At 42.7% G+C, this 27,634-nt stretch overlaps 2 protein-coding genes across 11 annotated transcripts in view; one reads left to right on the top strand and one right to left on the bottom strand.

Annotated features, from left to right (window-relative positions):
* mef2d (myocyte enhancer factor 2d) overlaps positions 1–10,460 on the top strand; it is a 67,244-nt gene extending 56,784 nt beyond the window's left edge. For 7 of the 10 annotated variants that reach the window (XM_061232230.1, XM_061232280.1, XM_061232288.1 and 4 more), the window contains 4 exons: positions 332–458; positions 819–1,014; positions 2,003–2,071; positions 5,265–10,460. In XM_061232230.1, the coding sequence (XP_061088214.1) occupies positions 332–458; positions 819–1,014; positions 2,003–2,071; positions 5,265–5,619 (747 nt within the window). In that variant the 3' untranslated portion in view covers positions 5,620–10,460. The remainder of the gene's footprint in view (positions 1–331; positions 459–818; positions 1,015–2,002; positions 2,072–5,264) is intronic. The other 3 variants (XM_061232262.1, XM_061232271.1, XM_061232254.1) reach the window with 1 other exon arrangement.
* Positions 10,461–17,080: 6,620 nt separating this feature from the next.
* On the bottom strand, positions 17,081–26,413 carry nes (nestin). The gene is made up of 4 exons (XM_061247107.1): positions 25,573–26,413; positions 23,872–23,996; positions 22,272–22,345; positions 17,081–21,425 (listed from the first exon to the last, which is right to left on the bottom strand). Exons 1-4 carry the CDS (start codon positions 26,383–26,385, stop codon positions 18,730–18,732), a joined length of 3,708 nt encoding a protein of 1,235 aa, XP_061103091.1. The 5' UTR covers positions 26,386–26,413; the 3' UTR covers positions 17,081–18,729.
* Positions 26,414–27,634: the final 1,221 nt, after the last annotated feature.

Below are 27,634 nucleotides of genomic sequence, written 5' to 3'. Positions count from 1 at the left end.
GTATTTGTATCTGTGTTCATATCTGTGAGGTACATTGTGTACGTTGTATAATGTACATTGAGGTACATTATGGGCATACAGTAACCATACCACGCATGCCACACTGTAAATTCAGTTAATTTGTCATACCTTGTCGTCTCCCTAAACTTGCAATTGTGAAGAAATTTTTTGCAAAAGTAGTCATGTTTCCATCCACATTCCGCCAACATGTTTTCTAGAGCTGTTGAGATTTGATTTGATTCATGCACGTCTTGAACATAACATCTAGAGGGTATCGCTCCAAAACCGTATTTGGTTTTTCCCAACTGTTGTTTTTGTCCTCCCTTCCCAGAATGCTCAGCGGTTAGGTGGCTCTCAGGTGACACAGTCACTCACCACACCAGTGGTCTCTGTGGCAACGCCCAGCCTCCTGACGCAGGGGCTGCCCTTCTCTGCCATGCCAACCGCCTACAACACAGGTGAGATCAAGAGGGCTGGAGTTTGTGCACTGTGGGGTGCCCTGCCACCCGCTGGACAACCTTAACACTCCCACAACAACAGAGGCTTTTCTAATCATTTACCAGTACCCACAACATTACATCTCTCTCATTATTTCACTGCACAAGCGGCTCTCCCTGTGTTTCTGACTGGGAAGGGCCAAGTGGCAGGGGTCTCATGCCGTGATATTCAGCCCATTTATATTACAGAAGAGAACATACATATTCACTTTCTATAGTGGGTAAATAAAACAGAAAACACTCAGTCAGCATTAAATATGAATTTGTTCTGTGAAATATTCATGCGTGGAGAACGCATCCCTCTCCCTCTCTTTGTCTCAGACTATCAGCTGACGAGTGCAGATCTCACAGCACTCCAGGCTTTCACGTCGCCGGGCGGCCTGTCGCTAGGAAACATGTCCACTTGGCAACAGCAACCACAGCAACTACAGCAGCAACAGCAGCAGCAGCAGCAAGCGGTGCTATCCCAGCAGCCTCAGGCGCAACAGCTCAGCCTGGCATCGCTGGGTAACTTAGTGTGAGTATCCTCTCATTACTGTGCCATGGGGCCCCCTCTCAGCACTCCCCCAGTACTGCATGTCCTCTCACCCCACCCCCCCCCCACCATCTCATCCGGCTAAATATGAGTCCTTCACCGTTTCCTCTCTTCTCCTGCCACCGTGGGATCGCTCCACTGGATTAGCCACTTATTTGAGGGAAAAGAGGCAAAGAATTGGCTGCTTGTTTAGCTTAGTTAGGTTAGCTCTCGCAATTTCATTGCCACATGTTTTGTTTCCACTGAGACTGCTTTGAAACTCAGTGAGAAGAATCCGGAATTGGAAGTAAACATTTAAAGGTGAAATGCTGAAATATTGAGCTCTATATGTAGACTGAATGAGATCGGAGGTTTAGATGCTTTCTTTATTCATTCACTTGGCAGATGATGCAGATTTAATAACAAGGCCATTATAGCAAGATACATATTTAGATCCTATTTATATTACTGTTTTGCTGAAGAAGACAAAAGATTGCCAATGAGGTGTGAGAATTTTACTATTTTCACGGTTTGCCAATGGGGTTTGCAGAAAGTAAGACAAGATGATATATTCTACTTGAGAGGGAAAAAAGCATTTTTTTTAAGCCTCATTACACGACTTAAACGCGTGTTAAGGCACACTCATTTTGCGGTGGGGACATAAGTTGAACACTTACAGGAGCAACAGCGCAGAAACACTGTAGAAAATCGCAAAGGACACATCAGTGACACAGCATAAAGCGACAGTCTTAAGACAGACTGAAATAAAAACAGTCCTAAGATATAAGACTTGTTTGTGCGTTCGCTGAGCTCCTGACCTAAATAACAGCCACGGTTTCTGCTGAGGGGGGCCAGCTGCTGATCCTGCGTGAGTGAGAGATGTTGAAGGCGGGCTCCAGTAATGTCCTGTGTGAAGCTGAGCTGCTGCTCACGGTAAACCCGGGTCACGTGACGGGGGGCGGTGTAACGGCGTGTGCTCTTCTGTCCGCAGTATGTGGGGCGCGGAAAAGCACATCGGAGACGCGTCTAACTGCGGCTCCAGTTTCACCACAAACCTGAGGTGATTGGGCGCCTGGCCACGCCCCGCTGTGCGCCTGTCTGTCCGTTTACGTCCGTGTGTCCGGCTGGGTTTACGTCCGTGTGTCCGGCTGGGTTTTAGCGCTGAACCCCAGCCCGCGCTCTGAGGGTTTTCCCATTTCACCCGCTCACGCGCCTCAGTGTTCCCGCCCTGCTTGCGCTCCTCACAGACCTCCTGAACGAGGCCTTCTCAAAATGTCTGATGCCGGGGTGAGGTGCTGATTCTTACATAAAGTCATTCTATTCAACATATGCCTTACATGATCATACCTGTCATCAGATGACCGTCCATTGTTGTCAGAACAACAAGGAAAGCGCTTTAATGTCCGTCAGCAAACGGGTGCCACTGCAGTTGATTTGCATTTTAATAACTTCGCGTTTGCTTTGCTGTACTGTATGTGACATCTGAGAAATGGCATTGAACAAAGGGGACAGTTATTCCACCCTTTTTTCCCCATGTGCTCCAAAACATATATTGTTTTCATATTGTATCACCATATCATTTCCATAGAATGCCGCCCAGCATTAGGAGTATGAGGAAGAGGGTTCCTTCATGTCACATTCACGGTCAGCGTAAGGGACACGTTGTAAAAAGACAGCAGTGGAAATTATTTTTCCAGACTGGGCTGCCTCACCTGTTGTCTACATCCCAATCTAAATGTAAATGAATATGTAGTGCTGTAGTGCTCCACTCTTTTCCTGATACCCATTAGCTTTGCTTTAGTCCTGCTTTTGAAGGATCACTCTCGCCATGTAGCCTTGTTTAAGCAGGATAAGTCTTCAGGCTTCAGCCCCTGATGTCTTTGACAGAGAGGAAGGTTTTCAACTGGACCCAGATGTCACAAGCACCTAAAAAATTCAGGCACAGATTAGCTGGTGCTGGAGTTTGGAATTTCTTGAGTCTGGTTGTCAAGACAGATTATGTATAGGCGGAATTTTGTGTTACTTTGATGTCTTTGTGCAAGTTATTATTTATTTCGTTTTCATCTGTAAAGAGCAGTAAAGGCTCCTTATGAATGAGTTAGAAAGTTCTGGGAAAGTTAGCATTGCTGAATATATTTGCCCCCAAACCCTTCTGGAGTGTACACTCACCCAGCACTTTATTAGGAACACCTGTACACCTACTTATTCATGCCATTATCTAGTCATAATTGCGTGGCAGCAGTGCAATGCATAAAATCAAAAGAGACGTCAGAGGAGAATGGCAAGACTGGTCAAAGCTGACAGGAAGGTGACAGCAATGCAAATAACCACGCATTACAACAGTGACATGCAGAAGCGCATATCTGAACACACAACACATCAAACCTCTAAGTGGATAGGCTACAGCAGCAGAAGACTTAATAAGTCTACAATCTAATAAAGTCTAATGACTAGCTAATAAAGTGCTCACTGAGTGTATATTCTCACTGTTTTCTTTACCTTTCAGTTCTCTTTTCTCCCTCTCTCTTTCTAACCCCCACATTTCGTCATCTCCAATTTTTCTCACACTGCATATTTCCATGTGGTGTGAAAATACCGCGTGCTCTCACATCTCTCTCACACACACACACACACACACACACACTGATATTTCACACCACACTCTTTGTGTGTTGTGGCACACATTTGAGTTATTTGGTCTTCATGACTCCCTCCTATCATTGAATGAGTCCTGGGCATTTCCCCCTCAGTCTGTATCTGAATCACACTCCACTCTGTATCTGAATCACACTCCACTCTGTATCTGAATCACACTCCAATCTGTATCTGAATCACACTCCACTGTGTATCTGAATCACACTCTACTCTGTATCTGAGTCACACACACTCCCCTCTGTATCTGAATCACACGTCAAACTCCCCTCTGTATCTGAATCACACTCAAATCTGTATCTGAATCACGCTCCAATCTGTATCTGAATCACACTCCACTGTGTATCTGAATCACACTCTACTCTGTATCTGAGTCACACACACTCCCCTCTGTATCTGAATCACACGTCAAACTCCCCTCTGTATCTGAATCACACTCCGCTCTGTATCTGAAGTGGTGCCGGGGTTCTGGGGACCCTTTATTCACTGTGCTGGTGACTGGAAGTCGTATTTTGTTTTGTTTTTTTAGGTCAAATAAAGTTTTAAATAGTCAGGTTTTTTTAAATATCCAACTTGGGCAGGGTGATTATGGGAAATGCCACATTTAAAATGTAGCATTAAATATTTAAAACATTAAATTTGCTTCATTAAATATGTGTTTCATTGGATGTGCACATCTGTTATCTGTCTACAGTTAATAAGTGAGAGATCACACAAATAAACATAGTCCCATCATTTTACAAGCTAGAGTATTGTTTTTTTGCCTCCTCCAAAATTCACAGGGACAGTCAGTAGAGGGTGCTGTTTAGACTTACATTTGAAATCACTTTGAATGAGTCATTGGTTTAATAAAACAAATATTTGAAGAGTATTAAAGAGTAAATAGAAGATTAAAACTGTCAGAGCTAGACATGATTTCATATTTTTCTCTCTTAACACATTTTAAGATTTGTTTGTGTTGCCAGAAATACACTCTGGGCTTTACATGGGCTCATTGTGTGAATGAAACCTGCTGGGATTCATTGTGTGAATGATTTATGTGGTCTATGTATTCCATAGGAAGAATAATGTACTTTCCTGTTTGGGTTGTTTTAACGGAAACAGTAGCAGAAGACTTAATATGTCTAGAAAATAAGTAATAAATACATAATAAAGTACTCACTGAGTGTATATTTTGTGAAGTTTGAAGGATGGTGACTGACCATTCAAAGGGCATTTGTAAGCTTAGTAAAAGGGACAATGGTTTCAGCCGATGGGAACATTACTGGGAGAACTGTGTCAGTTCACAGCCCTGGCTGACTGGTGGCAGGGTTTATTTCCATGGTATAACTGCACATCCCAGGGGTTCTTGTTAAGTGTAGAATGCCAGGCAGTGTTGAGATGTATCAATCTAGTAATGAGCTTAGAGGCTTTCTAATTTGGTGTAGCAAATAGACATCCATGTACCACTTGCTTCCCACTGTCTCTTTCTGCTTTAATTGGGATCTTTCTCTGCTTTGGCCTTTTTGCATAAGACAGGCTTACATTATAGTGCTTCAGCAGGTAGCAGGAAATAGAACTGCGGTGACTCACCCCTCTCCTTTGTCTCCTCTTGTCCTCAGGCCTGTGGGTCATATACCTCAGGGTGCCATGCTGACGGTAAACACCGCCCCCAACGTGAGCATCAAGTCGGAGCCGGTGTCTCCCAGCCGGGAGCGCAGCTCCGCGTGTTCGTCCTCGGGGGGCGTGCTGACGGTGGGGGCCCCGTACCCCGGGGCCCTGCGTCTGGAGCCCACGGGCCGCTCCCCCGTGGACAGCCTGAGCAGCACCGCCAGCTCGTACGAGGGCAGCGACCGCGACGACGGCCAGCCGCGCCCGCCCGACTTCAGCTCCACCGTGGGGCTCCTGAGGCCCTCCACCGAGGCTGAGCAGGAGGGCAACGTCAAGCGCATGAGACTGGACACCTGGGTCACATAGACCCCCCCCCCCCCCCCGCCACGCGTCTCTGCCCCCTGAGTGTCCCTTCACTGACACACACACTCTCTCACACACACTCACACACACTCACACACTCTCTCACACACACTCACTCAGGCACACACACACTCACACACTCACTCACTTAGGCACATACACTCTCACACACACTCACTTAGGCACACGCACTCTCTCACACACATACACACATTCACACACTCACACACTCTCACACACACACTCACTCACACACAGGCACACACTCACACACACACTCACACAGGCACACACTCACATAGGCACACACTCACACACACACACTCACACAGGCACACACACACACACACTCACACAGGTACACACTCACACACACACTCACATAGGCACACACACACACAGGCACACACACAAACTCACATAGGCACACCCACACAGGCACAGTCACACAGGCACACACACACTCACACAGGCACTCACACACACACACACACACACACACACATACACACAAAGCAAACATGCGCACACACATATGCGTACACACACACGCATAAAGCCACGCACACACATGCACACACTGCTATCATGGGCCGAGTCACCAAACCAGGGATTAGCTGTAATTGAGTGGGATGGAATTAGGGGCGATTTTGAGTTGGTTGTTTTGATATTTGTGTTCAGGGGCTGTGAGGGGGCTGAGGCTGATGTTAAATGAAAGAGAAAGCGATGCTGTGGATGTCACGGCATAAGAACAGTGGGCTGGAAGCGCTTGTTTTCGCTGGGTTTTCAGTCAAATCTGTACATTAATGACTAAAGATGTTCTAGACTTAGCTGAATCTTCTCTCGGGGATCGTTCAGCCACACTCTCTCTGTATTTACACATGGAAGTGTCCATTCGATGTAGCAGCCCAACCAGGCTGAGCATAAGGCCGGTTGAAATTGCTCCATGTAATCATGTTCCCGGGCAGTTATATACTCTTTTACCCCTGACCATTTTCCATCCTCCACTCCCTGAACACTCGAGAAGCTGAAACAGTTTCCTTTTCAAAAAGCGACACTTCAACTCCACGGGCTCTTCTGCTCATTTCGTTCCCTTTCTTCAGCCTTGGAAAGCGACTCAATTTAATTCAAAAGACGGCGAGGGCTGCAGCAGCTCTGTTGTAAACACTGCATGAATCAAATCTAAAGGACGTTCACTACAGAGCCCGGCTTTACCAGAAGGCATCCAGAGCAAGCTAGAATCTTCTAGAAGCCACGGCCACGTTGTGTGCATAGACTGCTTTGCCGAAGGCCAAGGTCCTGGGCTCGGTGAAAGGGATGCTGAGTCAGCGCTTCGATCTTACTTTTCCCAAACGCTCTCCTCCCATCTCAACCCCATCGTTTTTAATGCATATTCTCCCTATCTGGGTAGTTAAATTTTCCACAGTGTGTAAAATGATGAGGTTCTCTTTTCATTTTTTTGAAATAACTATCCTGTTCTAATTCATACACACACATGGTCATGGACAAGATATTTTCATTCTGTACAACAAAAGCAAGATCAGAAAATGGCCAGGTGTTCTTCACAATCACCCGTTTACACAAGCTTCAGGCACAATATTTCTGCCACTTCTGATCACAGTGCATTTCTTTTACTGCTTTTTGGCTTCTGCCTGCTTAATTCAGGGGATATCGCTCAGTTCTGTCAAAAGTACTCTTGCCATTAAAAAAAAAAAAAAAGTACCAAAAGGCTTGAATTTTAGAGGATTGAGGATTTGTTCAAGAAAAAAATGAAGAACCATGTATATACACAGATGTTTTTTGATGTTCCTTTACAGCCAACTTTGGTTCTTGAATAGCAAAGGACAATGTTTGAAGGCAAACGGTGGCATATGTATTTAAATGACTTTAGGTGGCAGTAAAACTACATGCATTTTAAAAGGTAACTGCATATAATGTGGAAGAAATTATAGACAATAGGGATTGTGTATATAAATATATATTCACATATATTTTGCAGGATATCCCTAAAACAAATGTGTAGATTCTCAGTGGATCTGTCTATATATTTATGTATATGTAAATGTAATAATGTTGTAAGCTAGAATGCTGGAGGGACAGTCAGGGAGGCCACAGGGACGTTGACTTTGAGAGATCTCTGACAGTTTATTTAATGGAATGCACTTTATATTCCAGACCCTAGCCCTCAGCGATGTCAGCATGGCGCTTCACTAAATACATGTTTCTTTATATTTATGTTTGTATATATATATGTATATGTGCATATATATATATATACACACACACACACATCTGAGCACACTTTTCATCACTTCCTGTTACATGTGAGGGGGCTCTGCCTCACTTAGTCTCTTATCCAGACACATCGCTCTAATGCATTTCATGTGATGTCCACTTCCTGCCCAGCTGGCCTCTTTAACTGTGCTCCTCGTGTTGTGGCACATTCCTCAGAAGTGTCCTCAGATTCGGGAGCCAGAGAGAGGGTTTGTCGGCCAAGGAGTATGAAATCCGTCATTCGTACCTGCGCTAACGCACAGCTAACTTCCTCTGCTCAGATAAAACTCTCCGTAATACCCGAACCCGGCTCCTTCAAAAGACCCATCAAACGCAAATGTACAGTTCAAAGAGGAATTGCTGTCCCGTTTGAACATTTGCACTTCTGACACTAGATAGCAGTGGATATGTAATAATTTGGGCAGCGTCTTTAAAGTGAATTTACTTGTACATTTTCTGACACATACTGCAATTTTGCAGTGTTGTAAAATGATGTCCAATTTGCCACGTATATTGAATGTTTTATAGTGGATTTATTGTATCTGAGTGATAAAAGATTAAATATTTTTTAAGTCAGGCAGGCTATATAGAGATTTTAGGCCCATTATTATTCCTGTTAACAGGATCCTCATTGGGGTTATAAATAATTTGTGCTCCGTGTTGCTGAATTGCATTAGCAGGCGTGCAGAGCGTACAGGCAGGTGTGAGAGGAGGCTGCTGGAATCGGCGGTGCTGCCGGTCATTGTCACAAACGAGAGCTTGGAGACAAGCTTGATTTTATTTATTATAACAGCCCAACAACCAATGGCCCTCCTGTTATTTGACCAGGCCAAACTTCACACTTCTCTCCTCCCACCAAAATGAATCCCATTGGATGAAGATTCCCTCTGGTTGACTTTAGGTGAATTTGCCTAAATGCGATTTTATCAAAGGCTAAATTTATTTGTGTGTGTGTAGATTTTTATATTAATATACCCGGTTCTCTTAGAAACTTGAATTTCCCAGAAACTCTTTTCCCTCCCTCCAGTATCCCATAAGCCCCTGCTTCCCCACTGTGCTGTGCTGTCATTCAGTGTTGCACTGTGGTCTGTCACAGAGGAACAAAAAGCAGCCTGTTGCGGTAGATGAAACGCGTTTCACTTTTGGTCCACGTTTCCGCAGCCTCTGCCCGCTGTTGGTCAGGAGTTTCAGGAAAGCCCTTAAGACTGCTGGGACAGATGATGGTCCGAAAGTCCTCTCCGCAACAAGAAGGGTTTTGTGTAGCATTTAATTATTTGGTCAGATGGGATCACATTAATCGCTTGCATTCACGGTGCAAGGCTATGGCTTTGGAGTAGCCAGTGGTGATGAGGTCTGTTGGCCTTTACCTGAGGACAGTAAGGAGAGAGAAAGGGGGAAAGCACTGGGTGTGATGGCTTGGGTTCATTAACGTGTTGCTGCTCTGCATGTTGGACAGGTAGAAATAGAAGATCTTGAGCTGTTCCCATGAGCGTGTGCAGTACACCTGTATACAGTTTAGTGAAGATGGTTGGATTTGGGCTCTGGGTGTATGACACTGCATGAAGCTGCTCTGTCTGCTGCCCGTGTGTTTGGCTTCACGTGCTGGCATTGACCAGTCATTGTACAAACGCTGTCATGGATCTCAGTCACTCAGTGTAATCAAAATGAAAGACAATCTTCTAAAAAAAAATACATAAATAAACCTACACCCCTTATTTCCAATGAAGTTTTTAAAATCTCACTTTTTTCTGGTGTTAATTTGTGCTGGTGACAATTGTCTTTTTTAATGAATGTTATTATTGCTGTTATTTTTGTTATTACTATGAGTGATAATAATAATAAAAATAAAGAAAAGCCATTTTAATTTTATTTCTGCTGTTGTGTGTAGTATAGCCATCTTATTTTATTTGGTTTTATTTTATTCTATATAAATACTATATAAATATATATTTTTTGTTTTCATTTTTTTGTTTTCTTCAAAAGGGGTGCTGTTAATATTGCAAGGTTTATTAAAAATATTGTAGTAATATTAGTATATATAAAGTAATGGAGGGGAAAAGTGAATAACACAAACCGAATGAAATTACCAGTACAATGCTGCAATTTTTAGTCAAATGTCAAAAATCTGACGTACATAAGCAGGGGAAGGCTGATCTGATCTATTTCCAGGCACAGACTATTTCGGTGGAAATGCATGGGATTAAAACAAACAGAGAATTAATCATTTTTTTTAATGAAATGTATTATCAACAACAATATAAACCACACAAAAAAAATGTACCTGAGGAAAAGTTTAAAATAAATTATAGCTAATATATTGTGTTCGGCTAGTCTGCTTTGAGTTTTGTTGTAAAAAGATGTTTTTTCTGTTGTTTTTGGAGAATGATATACAATTTGTGTATATTTTCATAAACAAAGTATGCACTGATATGTTATTAAAAATTCTATACTGCTTTTACAAAAAAGTGTTTGTTATTGTACCAAAGTATCCATTTGTCCCTTGATACCTACCCCTTTTTGCGTATGTTTTACCGTATTTTATATATTAAATAGACAAGTTGACCTAAAAAGAGGTATGGATCATTTGTCTTTATTATGCGTGGTGTGTGTCTGTGTTTAGTTACAGTGTACAGCCTCTGTCAGGGGCTGAAAGCACCCCAGCACTTCCAGGGAGGCCTTTGGTAGAATTCGGTCTTCTGTGTCTCGGTTTATCCTGGAATCAGGAGAATGAATAAATTCAGTGTCAGGCCAGCTGTTCGTGAGGGCTCTGCTTTGTCAGTAGAGACGCAGTCTGTATCCGTCTCCACTAGATGGCAGTCTACGTGTAGACCCATGCCTGGCTCATCTACTGCAGTGTCAGTATTGTCTCTTCATAATTGTTTGATATGGCAAAACCTGCCAAGCAATTAACATAAATATATGCATTAATATACATTTCCCTTTTAGTCTATGTGAATGAACAATTATTACTTAATATGTTCAATATGTAAGTTTTTACAGCACACAAGCTTTCATTTCAGCATACAAACATTCCCAGTGAGCAAAAGCCAGAATCCAGGGGTAGAAATCTAGGTTGAGGGATGTTTCAAAATAAACAGACTAGGTTAACTCCAATATAGCCAATTTTACCGGGATATGACCTGGCTATATCCTAGAGGGAAAAAAATGTTTTCACTGACTTTTCACCACAAAATTGTTTTCTGTGAACTGGCTCAAATATTTCTTAGTTAATAGAATTAGAATTAGTAACACAACATCACCAGTGTATAGTATGGGCAAACTGGACAAACTGCTTGTTAGGATTCTTGAAGCTGTGATCTGTCACGTGCAATATTATGGCCTGTAGTTTTCAGAAGTAAGGCTATGTTCGTGACCTCACAATGTTTGTGACCTCTGACTGCTGTGCATTACTGCTTTGTATTCACACATGCACTGACACTGTCAGCATTCATAGTCAACTGTCCCATTACAGCCTACATTTGACACTTGTATCTGCAGTATGAAGGCACAGACCATGACTCAATCCATGACTAAAGTTTTGCAATAGTCCATGTCCCTCTATGACTTCATTGCATGCTGTCTCTCAGTCTTTCTGAAGGTTGCTTTTGGATGCCAGCACACAGAAGAGTATGATAAGCTTACTGGCACAGGGGCTAGAACCAAAGAGCAGTGTAGATGAGTCAGGGGAGAGGAATGTGCAATCTTCTCAAAGTCCAGAAAAAGTTCTGGTCCGATTCATTCTAGTATCATTAACATTCCCTTTTATCAGAAATGTGCAGAAATTAAATTACGTATCATGGACCCATAAAATCTGCCATATTGAGGGTTCCAACATTTTTTTCTGAAAAACACTTAAAATGCCAAAGATTATCCCATTTGATATACGTGTGTTGCCACATCAAGACTAAAACGTTACGGTGGTGCTATAGAGCTACATATCTTTAAAAATATTGAAGATTTCACTAGAAATCTGCTAGAGTGAATAACCTCCTCATTTGGCACATATTGTATACGGGTAGCTGCCATCTTGATTTTGGAATATCACTCCTTGTTTTATCCTTTCCTCACCTTTGGCTGAACCACATGTGCAATATAAAAATATCTGGCCTTATGAAAGCTGGCACACTTGGTTGTGCCTTTTTCCCTACACCCCCTGGCAAAAAATATCCTCAATGACTCTTTATTTTTCTGAAAAAAAGTTGATAGTATTATGAATCAATAAACCTACATGTATTACGTTAAAGGATGGCTAATTAACAGCCAATTAACTTGCATATAAGTTTAGCTAATTGCAGAAATGCTTATAAATCCCAAATGGTTTGACTAAAATGTATTAAATGTGTTTGATATATTCAAACTTCTTATCAAAGTATTTGTCAACTCAAAGCACATGGCTATAGAGCTTCATCCATCCATCCATTATCTGAACCCGCTTATCCTGAACAGGGTCGCAGGGGGGCTGGAGCCTATCCCAGCATACATTGGGCGAAAGGCAGGAATACACCCTGGACAGGTCGCCAGTCCATCACAGGGCACACACACCATTCACTCACACACACACACACTCACACACACACTCACACTCACACCTATGGGCAATTTAGACTCTCCAATCAGCCTAACCTGCATGTCTTTGGACTGTGGGAGGAAACCGGAGTTCCCGGAGGAAACCCACGCAGACACGGGGAGAACATGCAAACTCCACACAGAGAGGCCCCGGCCGACGGGGATTCGAACCCAGGACCTCCTTGCTGTGAGGCGGCAGTGCTACCCACTGCACCATCCGTGCCGCCCTATAGAGCTTCATAGTTTCTAAATTATTTTCAAATTCATGAAGTCACTGCTGTATCACTTTGGTCTCAAAGCGCATCCCATCAATACAAACACATGGACATGCTGACTGGCCCTCAGGGATTACTGCTGTATTTCTACATTTATTTTGCTCATATTAATCTCATGGAAGGTGGTGGGCATGCTGTACGCACAGTAGACAGGTGAGTCTTCAGCAGAGATTGGAGGGAACAATGAGGAGCCAATCCCCAACTGAGATAAGTACAGGTGGACCCTTACTGTAGGACTCCAGAGGAGCAGATGGACAGGGAGGAGTACAGATGAACCCTTACTGTAGGACTCCAGAGGAGTCAGGATCAGGGAGGGGTTCAGATGAACCCTTACTGTAGGACTCCAGAGGAGTCAGGATCAGGGAGGGGTTCAGATGAACCCTTACTGTAGGACTCCAGAGGAGTCAGGATCAGGGAGGGGTTCAGATTAACCCTTACTGTAGGACTCCAGAGGAGTCAGGATCAGGGAGGGGTTCAGATTAACCCTTACTGTAGGACTCCAGAGGAGTCAGGATCAGGGAGGGGTTCAGATGAACCCTTACTGTAGGACTCCAGAGGAGTCAGGATCAGGGAGGGGTTCAGATTAACCCTTACTGTAGGACTCAAGAGGAGTCAGGATCAGGGAGGGGTTCAGATGAACCCTTACTGTAGGACTCCAGAGGAGTCAGGATCAGGGAGGGGTTCAGATGAACCCTTACTGTAGGACTCCAGAGGAGTCAGGATCAGGGAGGGGTTCAGATGAACCCTTACTGTAGGACTCCAGAGGAGTCAGGATCAGGGAGGGGTTCAGATGAACCCTTACTGTAGGACTCCAGAGGAGTCAGGATCAGGGAGGGGTTCAGATGAACCCTTACTGTAGGACTCCAGAGGAGCAGATGGACAGGGAGGGTTCATCTGAGGTGCTGCTGTTCAGAGGCAGAGTGGCAGAGAGGCTTACAGTGCTGACATTTATATCTATTCCAAATATTTGAGCTACAGAAAAAATCAACCCGGGCGGTCAGATTAAACAAACGCTCCACTCTAACAGGCTTTTGACCACAGTGTCAGCTGGCCCAGTCAGCTGCCTTTGTCCTGGCCAGCCGCTGACCTCATGTCTCCGGCAGGGCAACAGCGGGCAGGAGACTCACACCATGCCCTCTGAGTCAGAGTTCTCCTATGCCACTGACCATGGACAGGGCTAAATCAAGCTCTATTGCTTTCACATTTCTGTCCCATGAAGTACTGTTACCATGCTAATGGTATGTTTGTGTGCACAAAACAAGGTTTTCATTTCAAAGAATTCATATATAGTAAATTGCGCTTTATAGCTTTGTTTTGAATTGCGAGCAACATTAGACACAATGTACAGGCATTTAAGAAAGAAGTACCAAACTTAAATATCCACTTGACAAATTTAAGGAGCTATTATCTGCTGTTTTCCTTTTGATTATCTGCTAAAGCATTAGAAAATTACCTCAATATATATTTGTAATGTTCTATCCTCTGGGCTCAGATATAGTTTTATTTCATGCCGATTTTACTCCAAAATTAGAAATGGAGAATTGGGAAATGAAATATTTCTAGCCAAGTAGATATAGCCAGGTTATGTCCAGATAACACCTGAGCTATTTGGGTTAACCTAGTCTGTTTGTCCAAATGTCTCTCAACCTAGATTCCTATAGACATCGTTCCAACAGATTCCATCTTTTGCTCACTGGGTTGTTAGCTGATTGTAAATGAAGAAAATAATCTAAATCCAAGAGTGATTCAAAATCCCGTCAGTAGCTGCATTGTTTCCATATTGAGGGTCTTTCAACAGTTGTGAGCAGAGGAATGAGACAACAAGCATACTGGTTTTGGTATGTTGAGGCCCTGCATGACTGTAGGGAGAATCACAGTCAGTTCTTTCATTTCAATGTCACTCACTGAGTCTCTGCTAATCACTTATAGTAAGTGGCTTTATTCAATCTGACTAGACCATTGCCCACAGTAATGTCTGTCATACTGTATAATTAACCCACTGCCAGTAAGTGGCCAATAAGCCCTTTGTTGCAAAAGACAATAATTATATCATTTTGAGGGTTGTCATCTTAAGAACAGAGGTTTTCAGCATCAGTAAGTGACCTTATCCTGGCTTCTATTTTTGAAATAGTTTGGCAAATTGTAATGTGCATTTACTTTTCCATTATTGTTTTTTTTAGCCTGTGAAATGATACACTTCATGAAGTAACCATTTATCTTGATTGACTGGATAAGTGTTCACGTGTTTTTGTTCATCGTCCAAACCATCCAAATGCCACTTTGTCTCAATCATGGTTCGGCCAAATATGTTCATTCTTTTTAAAGTTTTATCCAAGCCGTCGCATGACACAACTATTTCTAATCTAGAATGTGGACATATGTTTTCATGTAAGGAGGCAAGAAATAGTTGATACATTTTGTAAAAAATATTAATATATTTTTCTATGAGTACATATCAGCAAATATGGACAAAACATTCTACTGTATTCTACTGTACAGTCCCTGATGAATATTGTCATATTATTGTCTGTCATTGAAATCCATTTACACTTATGGCTTACACCAAGTACTTGTGAATGTTTAATTGTATTTGCCTCCCAGTAGGGACAACACTGGGAATATAAGGCAGAATGATTTTTAACAATGTTCATGGAAGCCACGGTGAAGTGCTTTTCAAAATATTGTGGGCTGGATTGGTGTAAAATTGACTTGGTTCATACAATGCCATTCATATACACAGGTCCCCCCACCCACCCAAAAGCACTTAAGCATACAACCCGTTCTTCAGATAATCAATTGGCCAGTATGGTCATATATAATGTTTTAAATGGATTTCAGAGGAACAGATGGCTTTCGGGGAAGTGTATCACACTCCAGAGAGTCAGGCCACTTTCTGTTCACCATATTGCCTTTGGAGGCTCCATGCCCTCCTGTGGGGGGCTGGGGGGTGGGGGCTGAGGGGTGGGGGCAGATTCCCCGGATTCAACACTATATAAGCTGCTTCTAAAATAGCAATCGCACAACTGGCTAGACCAATATAAGGCTTGCAGGCAGTTTCATCAGACTTGGCCACACTGGGGACTCATCATAAGACCACAATGCACACGAGAAAGCAGGTGTCCCAGAGAGAGCAAAAGCATTTCCCCCCATTCATAGCTTTATATAAAGAAATGTTTGTCCCAGTGACCTTAGGAGCCAATACGAATGGTCAAATTGATTTACAGTTGCACATTTTGATTTGTAAACAGCAAAAAGATTAGTATATAACGTACAACGATCACATGCTAATTATGAATTAGAATTCAATGCACTTAAATGATAACTTTTGATTTTAATAGATATACCATGGCATGTAAAGGTATTCAGACCAGAATATTTCAGATCAACACAACCTGCTTCACACTGTCGAAATAAGATATAGTAAATATGTAATAAAAAGTTTTAAAAAAAAAAAAAAAAAAAAAAACAATATCATGATTCTCTAAATAACCCTTAGTTCAGTCAAATTCACACAACTGTGTTCACAAGATTTTATTATAATGCATCTTTCTTTGTAAGGTCCCTCAGGTAGGAAATTCCAAGCATACACAGCAGTTTCATGAAGATTAGTAGTTCTGAGTGAGAGAAATGGTTGGGGAGGGGAGGGAGAATTAAAGGCAGCTGAAGTCATTTCATTACAGCAGACAATGATTCTGCTATGAATAGGCCTTAGATTGGCTGCTGCTGGATAGAGCAGAGAGAGAGGGAGAGAGTGAGAGAGAGCAAGAAAGAGATAAAGCGAGAGAGAGGGAGAGAGAGGGGGGCTGAGGGACAGGGAGCAAGAGAGAGGGGATTGCTTCTTAAAATAACTGCCATTGTTCTGAAAATTAACAAATGAATGGCTGAAGGAAAAGAAAGCTGAGGATAGAAAAGAGAGAAGGAGGTGAGGTCATCTATTGTTCCTGGCTGCCTGGCAGTTCTTTTTTTCTTTCTCACTCCTTCAAACCGGTTTTCCTTTTAAGGACAGCTGTTTGTCTCGCCAGTGAACCTGCAATGAGGAGAGTGAAGCTGAGGCATAGCACACGCAGGGCCCCCTCACTGACTGAGTGTTTCTGGGGATTTTCAAAATGGACACGAAAAACAGTCATGGGGACTGTTTTTTCCATTTGGATGAGGCAGGAAAGGACAATATTTTTTAGTATATTTTACATTATATATAAGTTTCTATTTGATAAATGTCATTTCATTTTTATACCTTCATACCTTTCAAATCATTTTATTTAAAGGTTTCTTATTTTTGGATATTGTGACTAGCCTAAATTCACCAAAATTCAAAGCCATAATATTTTATAAGATTGAAACACATCACATACTGCTCACAAATTAGTTTATTTTTCATAATGCAACAAGGATAGATTTTTGCAAATCTACAGTTTATGGGTGTTCACAAAGAAGCCAATCAAAGCAATACAACAAAACAAAAGACCCATAAATGCAGAAGTACCAAATGCAATCAAGCTGTATTGAAGCGTGGCTAAAGAGTCATACTCAGAGGAACCATTTACATGTAATCCCATGAAAGAATGATGCATTTTCACATAATTAAAACCACACAGTTCTGAAATGAAGTAAGGGTCTGTAGCACTGCTATTGGAGAGTATTCCATTCATTGTTCACATAGTTCAGTGCTGTAGCAGTCTATTAGCACACTTACAGTAAAGATGACCTTCAAGTCCACCTTCAACACACAACCTGGGATGGTATGGCAGGTACAATGTTGAGACGTGAAAGTGAATTCAGTGGTAGTTTTTGCAAGTATATCTTGGAAAGTCTACCTGCTGCATTACCAAGTGCTGCCATAACCACTTGGATTAACAAAGGATGCAAACTGCATGGATATTCATGAATTCCACTATTTTACAGTAGAAATGCCCCACTGAACTGTTCATATGTTTTTACTAATCCTTATGAACATAAACCTATACTGTTATTATGTTTATTATTATTCAAATCTCTAATATCATAATTGCCTTTAATTTGAGATACACACAAATAGTCCCCTGGCAGTGCACTCTTGTGAATTTGCCAGGTAATTGGTTTGTAAAAGCCTGTGTGGAAACTGAGGGAGGCTGTGAAAGCAGGATGTACAGACATCTGGACAATCTGCAAAACACATAATTTTAGGAAACCCCTGGGCTCTGCTACAAATGGCTCGTTATGGATTATACCCCCCAGGGTAAAAGTTGGTAATTAATTTGGTGCAGACTGGACTCACTGCAAAATGTGATTTTGAAAAGGAAGTTACCAATGTGCCTAAAGAATAGATCAATCCAACTGCCCAACTGAAAAAGACAGATGCTGGTGAGTACCACTGTGGCATTTTGATCATTCCTACTGATCAATATAAAATCAATCATGGCAATTTATGTTAGGTCTGACCTTCCTGAATTTCCTCCAAGGTAAATAGAGGAAGCACAGGTCTCAAATTTGATTAAGCGTATGGTGGTCCAGACTTGATTGTAGAAAGCTCTCTTGCAGGTATGGCTGCCAATGTTCATCTTCTACATGCTGGCCAGATTGAAAGGAAGTCCTCACAGTTTATTGTTTGACAGACACAGTAAATACTTTAATAGATGCTGAAAATATGTTGAATCATAGGCATTTTGAGGGAGTGGGCTACGTTAAGGCATTTTTTGACAGGCACATTACCACTCATGATAAGATGAATTCACAGCCTTGGTGTTCCAGAAATACTAATAGTCCTCTGAGTATCCTACTTTAGCATAGTTGCTATGCAAGTAGTTACCTCACATGAAAGGTTCTTATTTTGGTGAGTTTGACTTCATAAATAGAAAATAATTTGTGTTGCAGGGATGTGTATTACAAATGAAGCTATAACAGTGTCAAGTATGAAATGCACATTCTGTTCAGCTGTCAAGTAATGTTTAGTATAAAGAGTAGAGATGATCTCCCCTGATGTCTAGGAGTGTTTTTTATTCTTTTTGTGTTCTTTTATTCTTTATTCTCCAGAAGACCAGGAATCCCCTTCATCCAACGAGTCATCTGAATGGCTTCCATCTACCTCCATCTTGGCACCTGAAAGCTGATTTAGCTGCACAGGAATCTGTTTCTGCTCCGCCAGAGATGGGGCCTGAGACATCTCCAAGTTTCCTTCAGTGTGCTCACCTGCCACCAAGAGGTTCTCTGTGTCTTCCCATGACACTCCAAAAACCAGACTCTCCTGCGGATTATACGTAGCCTCTTTCTTCTTGGATGAGCTCCAGGTATCTTCATGCAAATTAGTGCTTAGTAAGTTGTGAGGGTCATGGCATTTCCCGTTGGTTTGGGGCAGTACTTCGGTTTCCATAACCTTGAAGATACCATCCTCCTCATCAGATATAATGTTAGGAGAATCACCAGAGGGCTGGCTGACAGCCATCAACTTCTCTTCAGTAGCACACTCCATGTCAATATTACCCTCATTGTGCAAAACCATCTGTGAACATTCAGCTATTTTCTCAACACTTTGAACAAATGATTCATGTCCCCATAGTCTTGCACTTGGGCTCTCTACAATGTCCCCTTGATCCTGTAGGATTACATCACTTTCTGTTCTGTGGTCAGCGACTTCCTCAGTTATGTTCTCTGGGTGAGGGTCAGAGAATTCTGGAGAATGCCCTGCTGATTCACCCTTGCCTTCAGAAACAATTCTGGCTACTGGTTCCTCCTGATTCGCACACACTTCTTCTTGTGTGATGGGTTGTAAGAACTGACTGACATTGGGTGAGTCATCTCCAGAGCTGTATTCTTCTATGTCAGAATTGGCAGTATTAATGATACTCCCCATGGTGCTGCTGAGCTCACTGTGCAGGGAGAGCTCATCGGTGAAATCCACATTAGTTAGCATAGACAGACTCTGTCCTTCTTTCCTGTCAGTAAGAACTTCTGCTTCCTCGCTGTGTACTCCCTCTCCTGTACCCTCATTTGAGCTCAGATGTTGTGTTGCCGATATTTCTACAGTTCCACTAAAGAGTGGAGCTAAGGCCTCAGAATGTGATCTTATGGCTTCCTCCTGTGTGTCTGAATGACTCTGTGAACTCATCTCCCTGATGCTATTGACAGAATCTAGTGGGTGTAGGCTCTCCGTTTCTGTTTCTCGTTTAGGGTATTCGGTCTGAAGTCCCAGTGCAGTCTCGTAGTCTACAGTCTCACCTTTCAAGTCATCAATAGAGTAGAGTGATAGTGAATCCTTCTCCTGCACATACCCATGTCCACCATTTTCCTCTTCACTGCTCTTGTCCACAGGATCTGTCATGGGATCTGTGGGCCCTGTCACATGAGTGGTTTCGTCCTGCGATGAAGCTATGCCCTCTTCTCTCTCACTTTCATCATCATCATCATTCGTGAAGATAATTCTCTCCCCCGTTGGACTGCTGGCAGCATCCATCCCTTCTCCCTGGAAGAGCTCTCCAGCTGCCTCCTCTTTCTCTGTGTCCTTCTCAACCTCTTCATCCAGATCCTCCATGAAATCAATGCTTTTGGATGTGATAACTCTTCTTTTATCATCTCCCCAACATCCCTTGTCATCATTACCTTCATCCCCACTTGAGTCACTGTCCCCTAATTGAGAGGCCTGAGTGTTCATGTCTGTTTCATCGCTCTTGTAACGGATCAGCGGGCGTGTGTCGGCAAGAGTGTTCTCCAGCGAGTAGCTGCCATTGTTATCCAGCTCTCCCCCCTCAGTCTGCCATGAATGGGAGGCATGTTGAGAATCGTCTCCATCCTCAGAGAAGTCCAGCTGCTCTGCATCTAATGATGTCTGCTCTTGTTGGCTGTCCCCTGGATTCCCATCTATTTCCATGATGGCATCTTCATCAGCAGAAATGACAGCAATTTCAGAGTCTACATTTATTTTATTTTCTTCAAATTCAGGGGTTTTACCCTCTGCCCATTCAATCTCCTCTTTTCCGTCTTCCTTTTCTCCCCAAGCAAAGACGGGAGCATGTGCAGATTCAGGAGCCCTTTCCTCTGACCCCTGCACTCCCACATCTTCACAATCCTCTGAAGATTGATTGGGTTCTGCCCCTGAGAGGTTCAGCATGACCTTGGGGCTGCCAGGTGCTTGGATCTCTGGGTGGAACTGTGAAGGAATATCAAAAACTGTTGAATGACAAGCAGCAGAGTGTTGTTCTGCTTTGGGCTCTGTGTCATTCAGACCCATGGGCTTTTCTACCTCTGCACTGAGTGAATACTCTTCCTTTTCTCTCATTTCTTCCCTGCTGACATCTGAGCCTCCTGCAGCAGGTGGATCAATGCTACACTTCTCTATGGGCGAGGCAGCAGCATTCAGTTCTAGTGATCTTGTAGCTAAGAGAGCTGCAACAGGACTAACCTCTTCCTGGACCTCCTTCTCCCTGAAGTGCTCCATTGAACCATTTCCTTTCAATATGTCCTTAGGGTGAGGAGATGACCAAATTGCATGCAGGGAGGATTCCTCACTCCAACCAGCTTGTTCTTGTTCTTCTGTAAATCCTGCACTCTTGGGCTTATGCTCAGAGGTATCTTGTTTTGACATTTGGACAGGTGTCACTGTCTTGGCCACCACTGTGGCTTGGGTCCTTTTCCCAAGCTTAGAGGAAACTGGGGAGGCGATGTGACTGCCATTATGTGTGGCCTGGAGTCTCTGCTTAAAACCACGAAGGCTGGGCCCTCCATCTGCAAATTACACAAGAAAATATGTTTGAACAGACGCATCCTGTTAAATGGTCATGGGTACAGGCACAGGCAATGACCATTTGCAATGTGTGAGCACAAAGTACTTTCAAATGGAAATAAAATACATAATAACTTCAAGACACATAGTTTACTGTAGTTAATGAGTTGATATCATTTTTCCCATATTTAACATTTTGTCCTGTATGTTTCCTATGTATACATTAATTAATTAATGTGTGAGAGCATTTAATGTTTCTTGAAATTAAAGGCAGCTTAAATTAAAACACCTAGGATTTTAAAACATATTAAAAACATGATTTGGAATAAATTTGTATGAAACTAATGCATGCTGAATTAGATAAAGGCTAGGCAAGCAAACCCCAAAGCCCTAGTCACAAGGATTAGACAGGATAGGTTTTAATGGCTAGATATTGATCATCTCTTCCTTCCATCTGGTTTAAATTACAGGAAGGTCATGTGATTGAATGACCTTTAGGGACCACTATGGGCAGCTTGCATTACTGAGCAGAAAGCACATTCAGTGTAGAATCACATCATCCATTATCGTAAGAATGATGTGGCTATGTGCAGATAGGGGTCATATTAAGCTTTCTGAGTGCACAGTAGGATATTGCTCTACAAATAATTCATACGATTCCTCTTTCAGACTTGGGCTATGCAATGTTATTGCAATATACAGTACTGCTGTTAAAAGCTAAATTTTGTACATGTATGGACATGGAGTCTTTTAAGCAGCAAATATGTTTTTATTCTATTATTATTTTTTTGCATAAAGAAGCTAATGAAGACTAATACATAATATATGTATGATTCTGTGAGACGTACCAACTGTAATTGAGCCCCAGGGATTGTTGATGGAAGGCTTGTCGACTCGAAGACTCTCATTGTCCAACAATGCTCTGCAAAACAGACATGGTCAGAGATGTGCTCAGATGGACCACTTTTGATTGTAAAGGACACATAGGAATCAGGTCATTCATCTTCACAGCACTGGATGTAATAGTGGCCACAATAGAATTTTTCAATAGATAATTAAAGCCTTGGGAGCTTTAAAAGGAAGACCACTGAAAGTTAAAATAGTAATGTTAAGTATGACATGAAATGTGCAATCTAACATCAGATTTCAGATTAAAATCTACTTTACTTTATCAAATCTGTTAGGATCTTCAGACTTTTTGTCTGAGTGGAGACTGGTGATGACTGGTAAAAACATGAAAAACAAATATACCATTACTCGACAGAATTAATTCAGGAAGTCGTTTGAGAATTTGGTCATTTGGTTTTTTTAGGGGATAGGAACGTGGCTGGTCCCTTTTGGCGAACAGAAGCAGCAGGCAGGATCTGTTGTTATGGTAATGTGGTGAGGGCTCTGTCATTGTCTGGCCATCTGGGGTAGAGTGCTGTCACTGCCTTTATCTTGCAGGCGACGCTTGAGAAACGAGGTCTGTGAGTCACAGGGCCTCACAGACATACCGACACACAGGCACAGACACGGCCGTTCCCATCAGCCCAAGCTGCACTAATAACCCCCGCTCCAGTTCCATCATATAGGTGCTCACATTCATATGGACCCAATATACATTAAACAAATATATGCAGCCCATTTAACCTGTCTGTCGATCTGTTTGAAGTGTATATATATGAACAAAGAAATGATTGAATGGTAATGCCTTGTATATATCAGCTCCATGTTTTTCATTGCATTGAGGTGTGCCTACTGTGCATTGCTGGTATTAAGGATGAAACTGATCTAAAGAAAATCATTGAGTCGCCACATATCCAGTCTGTTTCCTTCCCTCTACTCCTACTCACTCCTAGAACACTGTTCCTTCCCTCTACTCCCACACACTCCCAGAGCACTGTGGCTGTTTTCTTCCACAGCAGATGGACCTGGGTCAATAATGGGGGAGGAGAGAAAAGACCCTTTTCAATCATGAGCTCCAAAGTTTCTCTGCTCAAGAAAGAATTGGCCCCAATCTGTCCGATGACCCTCTCTTTAGAAAGCTACTCCTTCCCAAGCAACAAATCCAAAAGTTCATGACAACTTCACTCCAGTTTGTGCTCTTCCAGACTGCCAGACTGAAAATATGCAACAAAAAGCATACACAGGCTGGTAAAAAAAAGAAAAAAAAGAAGTTTGACCCAGACCTGGACAATTCTGTTTTCCTATGTTAAACACGGACATGGCTGGAAGCTTTATGTGGACAGGCAGGTGATGGTGAATGAAAAACACAACAAAGAGGCCACTGAGCTGGGTATAATTAGGTTAGCATTCCATTTTGCACTCAGACCATGGTTCTGGCTATGGATATGCCCTTGGTAGAAGTCACAATAGCGTGCAACTCTTTCTGAAAACTACAGTGGTTATAGAGTGGACCTCAGTGTAGGAATAGTGTGGGAACAAGGGCATTTCTGAGATGTGTACCTGTAGGTGGCCACCTCCATCCCCAGAGACATCTTCAGCTGCAGAAGGCTCTGTCTGTCATCCAGGATGTCAGAAATCTGCTCACTCATCTTTGCCTTCTCTCCCTCCAGGGATTCCAGATGAGCCTGAGAAACAAGATGGAAAAATAAAATGATAAAAACAGATATGAACCCACGACTCATAACCCAATGAACACTAAATTGCAGCCCATGAATTTTGACAGCATCAAAGGCCAAAACCATTTCATCTTGTACAAAACACCAATGTGGCACTTGAAACGGCAGAAAGTGCAGCTCTCAATCTCACAGAGCTGCAATGTGATTTGCTGACCTTTTAAAACCCATTTAATACTTCAATGACCTGGAAGCAATTCCTGGAAACTGTCTGCCAACACATGATCCAATATTTCCACAACCCCTCCCACCCAGCACACCCTTGTATCCAAAATGAAAAAACAGGGATTGTTTGCATTTAAAATGAGTTTCCCTCCTCACAGTCCACGGGCCTGTGCTAAAGAGACAACACTGCATTGCACAAAGCTTTTCCAACCGTTGACCGGACATTGAGAAGGTACACAATGCACAGGCCTGTCCAAGACAAAATGGAGAGAGAGAAACTGAGCCTGTATTGTGATCAACTCAGAAGGGATCAGCCTTTCCAACTGTTGCAGCTGGCTTAATTTGAAATGGATCAGAAGTCATTGTTGAAGTCAAACTTAATTTAAGATATTTAAAATGACATAAGTTGACTTAAGTTAACTAAATGAATGATGTAAAACCTACAACTTGTAATGGAATAATTTCAATATATCGGAATTGGAAGTTGACATGTTTACTTGCTTTTCTCTGTGGAGCCTTGCTGTGTGAATTACCTGTGTGTTTATTTATCCAAAATTGAGCAGAGAACAGATGAGGTCCACAGTCAGATACTGTATATTGGAATAACCCTAGCAGTACTGAGACCGATTAGCCAAATCAAACCAACTTCACCTGTACGTGCTGTACGAGCAGTATCCGTTCTAAAGTAATATAACAATGATTTACGCTGTTGAAGGGATGAATCAGAACATTTATATTGTGTATGACCAATTGCATTAAAATATATTGTAATATATTTGAACTCCTACTAAGTGCATCATTATATAGTACTTTATCATGGAAATAATTTACATGTGATGACTTAATATTTGACAGTATAATTCTGCAATATTGAGCCACTCTCAGTTGAGTCATATTTTACAAGGACAAAAGTCCCTTTTTATTGAGTCCCCCACTTATTCATGGTTTTTGCAGCAGACCTACTGTAGGAGTAAGCATCGTCCATGACTACTGACCTGATGCTGCATGGCTTTTACTTTGAAAACTGGACTTCTGTCCTGTGACAGAATAGTGTCACAGGACTTCCCATCATAGCTGACTATTCCAACATTTGGCTAGAATGCTAGAGCATATTATGCAGAAGGTGTAAAAGTTTTTTATTTCTCCCAAATTAAACCTTCTAAGCTTCTGGAGTAACACCAGTGTTTAATGTAGCGCATGGATCAGCCCACGTACTTCAAATAATTATGATGTGCTTTGCTGCAAATTTAACTAGTAACTTTTTCAATTAAAAGTTACTGAAATGTAGATTTTAGTTACAATTATAAACCAAGATTTTCACATGTCCCTGTAACAGGGCCAGTGGCTACACAATGCCTCTCACCTGGAGTAGCTCAAGCTCCTTTAGCTCACTGCTCCTTTGCTGGGAGAGTTTCTGCTCCAGGAGCTTCTTCCTGGTTCGGGCCCCATCCAGATCCTTGGCCAGGCACTGCACCATCAGGTTCCCCTCCCTCTTTTCTTGGGTCACCTGGCCCAGGTGATCCCTGGTCTGGGACAGCGTGTCCTCCAGACGCTTGACTTGGGCCTGGTATGCAGTCGCTGCCTCCTGCCAGACCTGGCTGGCCCTCTGTGAGTATTCTTGGCCCAGGTCCTGAAGGTGGAGGGCCTCGGTGTGCGGAGGGCTCATGAGGACAGGCCGGGCGTGGCTCAGCCTGGCCTGCAGAGCTGACACCTCCTCCTGGTGGATCTCCAGCTGGAACTGCAGCTCCTTTTCCAGCTGTGCCACCTTCTCCCGCAGCCAGATCTGGGCCCTCCTCTCCTCCTCCATCTCCTTCTTGCTCTCCGTCAGGCTCTTCTTCACCTCCGCCTGGGTGGCTGCCTCCTTCTGCCTCCGGAGCTGCAGCGTCTGCAGGTCCTCGCTCAGGTTGGCCACCACCAGCTCCACCCTGTCTCTCTCCATCCATGCTGCCTCCACCTCCCCCCTGGCTCTTCTCAGCTGCCCGTCCAGCTCTCCCCTCCACGCCTGGGGCTTCCGGCTGCCCTGCAGCGCATGGATCTCCTCCTTGAGGAGCTCATTTTCCTCCTCCAGGAGCTTCACCCGGCTCAGATACATCTCCAGCCGTTTGTTGAGATCCAGCATCTGCTGCTTCTCTGATCCGAGGTGGCCACGGGAGTGCCTGATGCCTGGGATCTCCATGTCACAGGGATATCTCTCTCTTCCTCTGTCTGCCTCTCTTCTCTCTCTGCTCATCTCACTGGCGTGCAGGGTGTCAGCTGGGCTGGTGGTCAATGGCTCTATGCCCCTTGGAGTGCAGATGCTTATGAGAAACAGCCCTTTCATACTGGGATTCAGAAAAGGGGGAGGGCAAAGGAAACACAGGGGCGGTTGGGGAGGGGCTTAGGGAGGAGTGGCCAGCAAAGTGCAATGTGTTAACTCTACCAGCCCTGGGATGCAAGCAGAAACTCAGAAATATGTGATCACATTCTTTTTTCATCACGGATTTAAAAAAACTTAATAAATAAATAAATAAAATTGAATTGTGCCTTATTGTCATATGTAATCATGCTGCAATTTGATATGCAATGTGATATAAAATATAATTATCATTCTTTAACAATATAATTCATATTCCTAGTCAAAGATTTTAAACTAGATTTGAGATCATTTAGAACATTTTAGCACAAGCTTAGGTTGTGTATTAAAAGAAAACTTTTAGTGATAATTTTCAAGTAATAAATAAGTGCACTTATAACCTATAATTAATACACACATCATTGTATATTAACATAAAATATATGTCTATCATATTCGGTTTGATCTTCAATTTAAACATTGATTCAACAACATTCAATTGTATTTTGAAACTATAAATGTCATTACACTTTAATACCATGGTATGAAAGTGCAGTGTAAAAACTGAAGAATTAATATAATGCTGACACTTCTGAGGAACAAAGCTGATGAACACGCAAGGCAATGCATCCAGCGCCATCTGCTTTAGAAACCTGAACCTCCCACAAGAACCGATACTTTGTCCATGGACTGTGTAGCCCTCTCCACTGCTGCTCCCTCTAGTGACACTTTTTGGGAGGAGCGTTCAGCTGAATCCCAATGAGGATACTGTTTCAGGAAGTATAGGCAATGTTCATCCTTCAGTCGCACATTGCTTTAATGCGTCTTCAGCCCAAGCCTGTAATTCTACCATTGGAATTATAACAACTTTAAAACAACAGAATTTTACAATTTAAAAAAATCTGCGTGATTATGACACTAAGTGCCTCACCTATATCTTTAGTGTTAAGCTTATTCTTCAGGTTTGATTACACACACACATACTCATGCACACATGCATGCATGGTCACAAATCTATGTGGACATCATAATCTCTCATACATGTGTTTGCATGTTCTGGGTTGCATTGTGCCATTGTCCAGGATATTGTAAT

This window comes from Conger conger, chromosome 1, assembly GCF_963514075.1.
Source record: "Conger conger chromosome 1, fConCon1.1, whole genome shotgun sequence".
Classification (NCBI taxonomy): domain Eukaryota; kingdom Metazoa; phylum Chordata; class Actinopteri; order Anguilliformes; family Congridae; genus Conger; species Conger conger.
Note: the sequence above shows the minus strand (reverse complement) of the source record. Positions and strands in the feature narration are given on the sequence as shown.